This window comes from Oryzias melastigma, linkage group LG6 (assembly GCF_002922805.2).
Source record: "Oryzias melastigma strain HK-1 linkage group LG6, ASM292280v2, whole genome shotgun sequence".
Classification (NCBI taxonomy): Eukaryota; Metazoa; Chordata; class Actinopteri; order Beloniformes; family Adrianichthyidae; genus Oryzias; species Oryzias melastigma.
The window spans coordinates 14,840,467-14,850,496 of record NC_050517.1 but is presented as its reverse complement, the minus strand read 5'-3'; the positions used below and the strand labels follow the sequence as shown (position 1 = coordinate 14,850,496).

Here is a 10,030-nt window from a genome sequence, read left to right as displayed (position 1 = left end):
TTGTCTTGAAAAGTTTTTCAAAGAAAGTCTCTAAAGTTTCAATCTAAACTGGTTATAAGGAAGCTGATCTGGGGTTTGGTGGCATGACAGACTGATTTTAAACTGTTAAGATTAAATTCCAGGGGGAAGAACTGGAACTCAGGTAAAAAAACAAAAAAATTCTCTAGTACATCTTTCATTGTTTATTCACAAATATCTGAGACCTGCAACATTTTCATTTGTGCTTTTAAAAAATTTTAATGATAATGTCCAGGAAATGTACTATTATCTGTAAAGACGCACTCTGATAATAATGTGTTTTTAACATCTTCTTGTATTTTAAGAAAATTTGGCTTAAAATCTTATTTCTGAGTATTTTGTTTATTCAAATAGTCGTGAATCGGGAACAGACAACAAAATGCTGTTGGAAAAAACTTACAGTTAGGACATAGAAACTACAATCGGCAGGTGACAATCTTCCTGCTCCGCTACATTCTCATGAATCCACTTGTAGACGACTAGATCCATGTACGTATTTATTTTCCTCGTCTGAGCTGGCATCTGACTCAAAACAGCTGGATAGCTCCAATATTGCATTTTTGGTGCATCAGTAATGTTAGGTTGGGGTGTGAGGGGCTGTTACCTAAAAGACTCTGTTAACAGATGGGTAACGGGAAGTGGAGGTGGGCTTACTCCAGCGAGGCAAATTTCTCATGAACTACTGTCACTCTGCAGTAACTATGTTCTAACAAGGCAAACAAAAGGTATGCACTTGTTACAACTTTGCAGACATAAAACACAAACCTAAAGGTTTTTTGTGTCCAGACAATTCCTGATTTTAGAGGTATTTGTGAACTGGTTGATGCAGCATGATTCTGTGGGTCCCCGTGGTGGTCCAGCACCTCCATCCACTCTCACTGTTCAACATTCTTCATGAGTTACTGTGACATTTTCTGCAGATGTTGAGAATTTTGCGCACAAGGGTTGGTTTCCATGGTTTAACGAGGCTCTTGTTGTTAATGAGAAGTCGGCCGGTGTTCCAGTCTTCATGACCGGCCACTATGTACTCAGATCCTGAGGAAGGAAAAGTCAATAGGATCAGTAAACTGCAATTACAGGCGCAGAAAGGAATATCCCTGTTGACTGCAGACCTGGGTTGAGAATGGGGCAGGTGCAGCCGTGGACGGTCCAGGACTCGGGGTAAAGAGTGACACTTTCCTGCTGAATCTTCATCCGTGGTCTCTGATACAACACCTTCTTTATTTTGACCTCCAACTCCACGTGAGAGCCTTCGTCATGAGCGGACATCACCTTAACCACCACCACTGCAACACAAATACGTAAACAAAAAATGACAACAAGTTAACAAAAGTTTGGTTCATTTATCCCTCAATGTTTCATCTGATGAAGAATAAAAGATGTTATTATTAGTGATTTCTGTAGCTTAAATGGTTTAATGTGTTCTGTCCCTAAACATTAATGTGAGAAATATTGAAGTTTATGTTTTACCCAAAATTCAAAGTACAAATGAAGGCTTAAAAATGTAGTGTTAAGGTTTTAATTTCTAATTTCAGCTCATCCACTCATTAAAATGTAAAAACATGCTGGTTTACAAGAAGCAAAATGTAAGTAATTGCTTAAGAAATGGGCCAAATGAAAGTGTAAAGTCCTGAAATTCAAATATAAAAAATTATTTCCTTGACATCTGAATTATTTAAACTCATTGACTGAATTCTAATCGTTTGAAAAGTTTTGTATTTACCCCGCTCATAGTTTTTATATAACCGTTAAATAATATTTCTAATCAATACATTAAATAGAGGTTTTACTTTTTCTAAAGATCCCAGCTGCAATACAATTTTAACACATCTAAAAAGTTTGGATTATCAATGTTATATTAGATAAGATTTTATTTTATTTTGAACATTTTAGTGGTGAAAAAAGGGTTAAGGAAGTGACACTTTTTTATTCTTTCCCACAAATGATTCTTTAAAAATTATTCAATTTGGGGTAAATAAATGTACTGTCATGATTTTTTTAAGTGTGTCCTGCAAATGTTATTTCGTTCTTGGGAGCATATCACAACATGGAAATTAAATGAGTCTATTTCGATTCTGACACTGTGAAACACAATTATAAATCCAGAGTTTTTCTGGAGCTGCTCCTGATTTTTTATTGTGAGTTTAATCAAATTGATGTAATAAATTAATTGAAGTAATAAAAAAAAAGGTTAAATTATGTTTTTATGCCATTTGAATTCACCTGAATGTATGTACCGTTTGTGCCCTTCATCAAACTCGAGAGGAGTAACAGATAAAATCAATTATCATTTGTTTGGTGATTTGGTGAGATTTACTCAAAATATGTAAATATCTACATGAGAGTTAAAAGAAAAGCACATTGTTTACCCACCATTTTTAACATGATGTCATTAGTATTATTAAAAATTCAATATCTAATTTTGAATCATCTCAATACAGCAAGTAATAATTCAAAGAAATGAATGACAATAGATAAGTTAGTCTCACCAAAAAGTTGTGAAAATTAGCTAAACTTTTTCCCGCCAAAGATTCAACGGAAGCAGCCATTTTGAAATAGGAAAAGTGCTTCTACCACCCCTAGTGGAATGATGATGAACTACAGGGCAGAACACATGGAACAAGGAAAGTTTGGATAATGCTAATGACATAGGGGTCTCAGAAATGCACTTATCAAATATAATACAAATAGTTGTAAGCTGTCAAAAATTGTTGGTACTAAAAAAATAATAAATGATCCTTTACAAAGCTCTCTGTCCCACGGTCTGAAAAAGTATTAAGGCAACTTCTTTTTCTATTGTAGAATAGAAGATAAAAATTAGGATTCACCATGTGGTCCAAATTGTGACCTTTGGTCAACATCTTCTGATTACCAGATCTGGTCCATTTTTTCCTAGTTTTTGGGCTTACACAGTTCAAGTTGTCTTTGAAATATTCCACTCACCATAGTCAAACTCTGCAGAACAGAAGTATTTAGGGCTGTCAAATGCGACATCTTCACACTCACATTTCACTAGTAAAAAAAGAAACAAAACCATCAATAGATTCATTTCCACACACCATTTTCACCCTATAGTAGCAGTAGTTTTTAATGTTTTTTTTAAGTGTACAGTGTGTTAACTGTGACCTCACCAGAGTGGTGCAGTGCAGAGAAAAGCTCCTCTCCCCTAAAGAGTGCCGTCTCACTCTTGTTGCTGTTTTGTCTCCTGGTGTCAGCGGCTGCATAGAGGATCTCCACATCTGAGCTGAGCCGCACAAGTACAAACAGCCCCACTCAGTGTTCCAGAAAAGGCTCCACATCATCACTATTGTCCTGATTCACTTTTATCAACACAGAATTGGCTCTTACCCAGAACTGCAGTCTCCAGTGTAAGGGTCGCAGTCCCCCGGGCAGTCACATGGGCGGCAGCCGTGCTCATGCAGCCCCCAGTGTCCCACTGAGCACTTATCACAGCGGGGGCCCCCAACGCCGGGCTTACAAGAGCACTTCCCGTTGCTGGGGTCACAAAGATGGCCATCGGCTGAGAGGACGGAGCCCACGGGGTTGCAGGTGCAGGCTGCAGAGCAAACAGGTGAAGGAGTCACAGAACTGCATGCTCTCAGTGTCACACACAGAGCGCAAAATAAACATCATAAAAAGGACAAAAAATCCCTAATCTCTATTTCCATAAATGGAATGTTTGCTTTCAAAAATGCTGCTGCTTTTCTTGGGAAGAGCTGAGGGGAAACATAAATGAGACTAATGCCCAGATGGGCCATGAGAAATTCCTTCACTGTTTGACGTAACGGCCACATTCCAGAGCAGTCACGCTGTTGGAGTGACGGATGAAGAGATCTTGTCTTTCACTGTCTGTAGGAAGAAACTCTTATCAGGGAAGTCAGTGAGCTTTTATCTGGAGGCCTGGAAGGAAAGTCCGTGCTCGGATCATCGGCCGGCCCTCTTGATTGGAATATTCATCCGGCACGCATCCACACAGATCTGAGTCTGCTTCCTGCTCTGCCAGAAGCAACACATTTATGCTGTTAATCAGAGTAAAGAGGAGAAGAAAATATGTTTTTGGGACATTTCAATCTTGTAATCCCAGAGATGTCTGTTTTTGAGGGTGTTTTCAGACTGGAAAATTCCGTTAAGTCCCTTAATTTGGTCCAGATCGAGTCTACCTTGGACCAGACATTCATGTTTCGAACCAAAGCTTGTAAACAAAACCATGTGACTAAAGATCTCTTCAGTCATTGGCTAGGAATTACAAGGGTGGGGCAAAGCATTTGGAGAAAGAATAATGGAAGTCTTAAGCTTTGCAATCACTTATTTAAACTTTAAATATTTCGCTGACCAATTCTGAATGTCTGTATCAACATCAGGTACAACACTTACTTTTGCTGCTGTGGTACAGCAGAGGCATGCCACAAGGACACGGCTAAGAAGGTACACTGATAAGTGTTTATGACATACAGATTTTCAGGAAAATTATGTGAGAAGCAATGTGTATCAGATGTTTTAATCCATCCAACCACTTTTCAATGAGTTGCTGTGCCTCATCCTTGCAGGCCCTTTCGGTCCAGTTGTTCCATTCTGAGCACGAAGTCTATTCAGACTGAGAAAACCTCAGACCGAACCTAACCTCAGTGAATTGAACCGAAACCACCTCAAAAGATGGATCCAAGAGCGGTTCCTGGTTCCGCCTCCCGGTCCGCTTGGATGTATTCAGGTTGTAAAATTTGTTCCAGATTATCGGGGGAAACAAAGTCCAGTTCACTTTAGGCAAATGAAATGTGTCCAGTCTGAATGCACACTGAGTTGTCTGTCTCTGATGTTAGGCAGAGATTTAAAAACATTGCTATTATTAGAAGTACTGAGATGATATTTTTTTAAATTACATTTTATCATTATAAAAATACTGGTTTTGCTCGAGTGATAAGGTAAAACCAGCTGCTAGAACACTAAATTTGGTGCTATAAGACAGAAATGACGTATTTTTGTCTTGCAGCTCTGTGTGTGAGCACAGTCTCCCTCAGAGTATAAAAACATCCTTATCATCTTGTTGCTTTTTAAACCATATTTCACAGATTCTGATTCCCCCAGCTGTCCCACTCCTGCTCTTACGTTTGCAGGAGTCCGCTGCGCTCTTTGGACGGCTTGCATCTCTGTAGTAGCCCCTCCTACAGCTTTGGCAGCGGCGGCCTTCTGTGTTGTGGCGACATTGGTCACACACTCCTCCACTCCGCCGACCTGTTGCCAACCACATCCCCCGACTGAAGTGGCAGCTGCTGGCATGGCCGTTGCACTTGCACTCTTGGGTCACACACATGAAGAAAATATAGGAAAATATTAGAGATTTAAAGGAGAAAACTGGTAACAGCAGTCAAAACATTTCCAACAGCTGAGGTAGGAAGATGGAGCAGCTCTGTTCTCTATCACGCGGTGGTGTCACAAAGGTTGAACGTGATTTATGACTTCTCCATCCATTTTCGAGACAAGCGCCGTGTGCTCCATCTGCATCTGACTTCCCTGCCCCATCACTCACTCTGGCATCCGTGCGGTGTACCCATGATGCCGTTGGCTGCCTGCCACGGCCGGTCATTGAACAGAGGTGCACAGCGCTCACAGTGATCGCCGGCTGTGTTGTGTCTGCACACGCACTTCCCGTGAACCTTGAGTGGACACGATACAAGCTGACTTTAACTTCTACCAAAAAGCTTTTGTTGTTGCATTTGTAGAAAATGTTGAGCTCACCGTGCTCGGGACGTACTGTCGGTTGGGTTGATAGCCTCTGGCTGGTACGCACTCATCAGCGTGTCCATTGCAAAGGCAGCTGCCTTTAACGATAAAGTCGTAGATGGCGTAGTGGTCCACAGGGAAGGCAGGAACATTTGACGGTTTAGTCAAACAAGGACACTGCTGCCTTTGCAAAAGTTTTACTCTGAGGTTGGTGATCATTAGCTGGTCCTGAGCAACCGGCCCGTAGGGATCCACTGAGCTCCAAGGCGACAAGCCTCGATAAATCACCTGAGGGTTAAAGGACAGGACATCTGAAAGCCTCTAAAGTAAAAAAAAAATGTTATTCTTTACAACAAATTGCTCAAGAAGCGAAAGTAGAAATAAAAAACATCCACGTTGCTCCAGCTGCTACACTAAAAAAAGTAGGCATCTCCTGAGTAAATATGAATGACTCCATCTCCCTCCCACTCTGCTTTGTTTAATGCTTACTATGCAGAACGTTTAGAAATAAAAGCAACACGCAGAAAAACTTTACACTACATTAGATCCTATAAGCTCCCAAATCTCTGACTCAAGATGTTAATGGGACACCAAAATCCTGAAATTGTCTGGCCTGTGTGTACACGAATACGAGAAGAATAAGTCCTAAATCACGTGTAGACGCGGGCCCATTAAACGTTTCAAACTCAAGAGCACATTTCTTTATCTTCACATTAAAAAACCTGAGACTCAGTAATCTGTGTGGTAAGACGGAGGACAAATACAGAGGGTGAGGGGCTTACGCTACAGAGCTGGGCCTCACAAGCAACACAGTAATTATGAGACCAGACATGTATTCAGTCAGCACGGAGAGCCTGGGTAAAACAAATGTTTCCCAAACGTCTGTCTGAGGGCGGCTCATGGATCGACCTGAGCGGGGAGAAAGATGATGATGCAGAATGTGTGTCCAGTAAGCATCAGCAACACTTCTTCATTAGACTTTTGTGTGTTTTGTGTTATCTGAGGGTCTAAGATTCTTGTTTCAATGAATGATAAACAGGAGAAGATAGTTTGGTGAAAAATGTTGTACAAATTAAGAATTTAAAGTAAATGTAAAAATAAGGTTTTCCCAGGATCTGTTCAGGGTGTAGATTATCTACACACAACGGTAGCTGGGATAGGCTCCAGCAACCCCAAAGGAACCCCTAAAGTTAAACAGTGGATGAATGAATGAATGGATGGATGGATGGACAAACTTCCCAAATCAATCAGCTAGTTTTGTGATAGTTGTTTTTTTTATTTGTGCCAAATGCAATATTTGATCACATTTCCTAAATCAGTGAAACCAGATTAAATTATTATTGTTTCTAAGTTAGTTCCGGTATATTTCAGTGTGATGAGGATGTTAAGATGAGTAGAACAGGGACATAAATATTGTAGAAGATACTTAAACGGTTTCGATTTTTTTCACAAAAGCTTCATTAATTTATATATTTTGGGGAAAAGACACATTTTCTAGCTGTTAGCAAAATGTATTTGCAGTTCCATGTGTACATTTGTAATTCTAATGAACATTTCAATATTCTAAAAAACCAAGCAAAGAAAATTAGTAGGTGTCATACATTTATTTTTCATCTTGGGTTTTTTGTTTACAAAATGGTTGTGACCACAGAGAAAATGTATTGTGCAATTTGTGAAATTCTTAAAAACAAAAAGTGTTTTTAGAATTTCCTTATGTTTTGAAATATTTTGTGCACTCTTAAAACACTTGGGTTATTTCTCCAATTCTTGGATTATCCATTTTGGAAAATATATTTTAACTTTTTGGAGCAATACTAATTTTGGGAGGTTATAGTTTCATTTAAACCCAACGTATGTTTTATTTCCTGTTTAATTGTTCATTTTTTATTTTGTAATAGTTAAAGTAACCACAGCAATTAGTTTTAACGCATGGATTTTGTGTGTTTATTTTGAACTTTTTCTGCTTTTCACATGTATGTCACATTTCTCATGTTGACCTCAATCGTCTCACCTCTCCTCTGGTGCAAGGAAAAGCTCCAGAATACTTGGAGGTACAAGTTGCGCCACCTCCCCTGACAGGTGACCCCTCCGCCACTCCAAAAACCTCCTCACAGCTCCGGGCGAAGTATCTGAGCGCCTTCCACGTGCGTCCGCGGTCCTGGGAGCGCTCCAGCACCATGGCTGCGGGACGCGGGGAGCGGAACACCATGATCAGATGCGTGAAGAGAAACTCGGTCTCCAGGTCCAGCTGGAGCGTCTCCTCCTCCATCTCCCCGGCGGACTGCCACCAAGTGTCGGGGAAGCGAAAGGAGGAGTCGGTCATGGCGGAGGGAGGATGCGAGAGCGCGGAGGATGAGGAGGAGGTGGAGGAGGTGGCGCACACGCTGCACTTTGCGGGGGAGCAGGATTCGCCGCGGCGGGGCGCAGAGGTCTGCGTGAAGGAGCAGAAGGGCTCGGAAGCGTTGGAGCCGCACTCTGAGCGCGTGCGTAAAAGTCTGCCGTGCGCCAAGTTCCCCATGCGGGGGTTGCAGGCTCGATCAAGGCAGGCATGCGCAGATCTCCCTGGTGACAAAAATATAAATAAATAAAGTGAACAATTTGGGAGGATGCCAAAGATTCAAACTTTATCCACCTTTATCGGCTAAAAATGTCTTGTTGAAGACAATCAAAGTTCAAAATTATCAATTTAAAGAATTCCAATTTACTTATTTATTGTTTGTTTAAAAATATGAGTTTTTTTCAGACTCACCTAAAGTCAGAGAAGAGGATGCGCACACCTGGAAAAACACCAGCAGGATCCACAGGGTCATGCTGCTCAAGTCCACAGAATCTCCCCGCAGAGGCTTCATGAGGCAGGACTCTGCACTATCATAAACAAGCTCCTTTCCATCATGGAAGAACCAACTCCAGAAGGCTGCGCCGCAGACATTTCAACACCCACAGCTTATTCCTGTCAGCCGGGGATGTGGAAATGTCTCTTAAGAAATGTTTTGAGCCACGTGTGAGCCCAACAGTTATTACATGTAAAACCACACACTCCAGGACAGCCTCTCTTTGACATGTTGAAGGAAATTAGCCCCGCCCTCTTCCGGTTTTGTCCTCCAGACCACTCCCCCAAAAATCCAGGAGTCAGATTTGTCACAATGACAGCATCCATGCTCAGTCTGAAACCTAAAATGGAAGCAGATGGATAAATGTGGAAATCAATCAGGCAGTATAACCAGGAGCTTTATTTTTCCCAAGATGTCCAATTAATCCTGGATTATTGCAACTCTGGTGATTTACAGGACAGGGTTTGTGTGTTTTTGAATTTGCATGCTTTGTTCCAGATTATCAGTCAAACTGCGTCTCGAGTTTTTCTCTCTGCATACATCTTTGATGGTTTTTGACCTTCAAATCCCTGGAGTCACCATGAAAAATGTTGCAGGAAGGATGTCTAATCTTGGCCAGACTGTGCTGTATTCCCCTGACAGGATGAAAGCTGTGCACATAAAAGGAAAATTCCTTCACACTCAAACTCCGGACCTCTGATGTTTAACTTTTACATGATTTTGATTGAGCCAGACTAACAAAATAACCAGTGAGGATTTTTTAATTAGGAGATCAAATCAATTTTCCAAAATGTCTCGAATGAGCCGATTAAAATAGACAGAAAAAAATATATTACATCCAGTTAGTAAGACATAAGAGAAAGAGAAACCAGCACATACTGCTTTAAAACACACAAAAATACCAAACTGACGTGGAAAACAGATGACAAATTCAACTAATTAAAACCACAAGCATAAAATAAAAAGGGAAATACAGAAAACCTGTAACCATATGTAGAAATTGCAGCATCAAAAGGCCATAATATTTTTAAAGTTTATCTCCTGAAATCTGTAATTTATAATGTCATTTCCCTGCACAAATGAGTAATTTATTTTAATTATTTCTCTTATTCTAGGGTTTTATTTTGTTTTAATACATTTTAATGTACTAGCTTTAATGATTTATGATGCATATATTTTTGATTAGGTTATATTGATCAATGTATTATTTAGATTATGTGTATAATGTATGTATTATTTTAATGTTGACCCCAGGAAGAGTATTCTCACCTTTGGTTAAAATAAAAAACTCCAGTCAGCTTTAGGCTTGTTTGGTAAAGTATTGGGTAAATTACAAAAGTAACGTATTATTAGTGAAATACAATGTTCATGTTTAAGTGAATAATGAACACAAGGATTGATTAGTTTGTATTCAAAACTTTACATCTGCACTGTTTGTCTCTGCTTAAGTTCTTTTGAACTTA

The 10,030-nt window shown here is 40.1% G+C and overlaps 1 protein-coding gene across 1 annotated transcript; it reads right to left on the bottom strand.

Moving 5' to 3' along the window:
* LOC112151817 (netrin-4) lies at positions 1-8,893 on the bottom strand. Its single transcript, XM_024280887.2, has 10 exons — positions 8,486-8,893; positions 7,748-8,298; positions 5,752-6,024; positions 5,543-5,669; positions 5,122-5,310; positions 3,367-3,574; positions 3,150-3,262; positions 2,962-3,030; positions 1,131-1,304; positions 1-1,053 (listed from the first exon to the last, which is right to left on the bottom strand). The coding sequence occupies exons 1-10, from the start codon at positions 8,583-8,585 to the stop codon at positions 911-913; spliced, it is 1,947 nt and encodes a 648-aa protein (XP_024136655.1). The 5' UTR covers positions 8,586-8,893; the 3' UTR covers positions 1-910.
* Between the last annotated feature and the right edge of the window lie 1,137 nt (positions 8,894-10,030).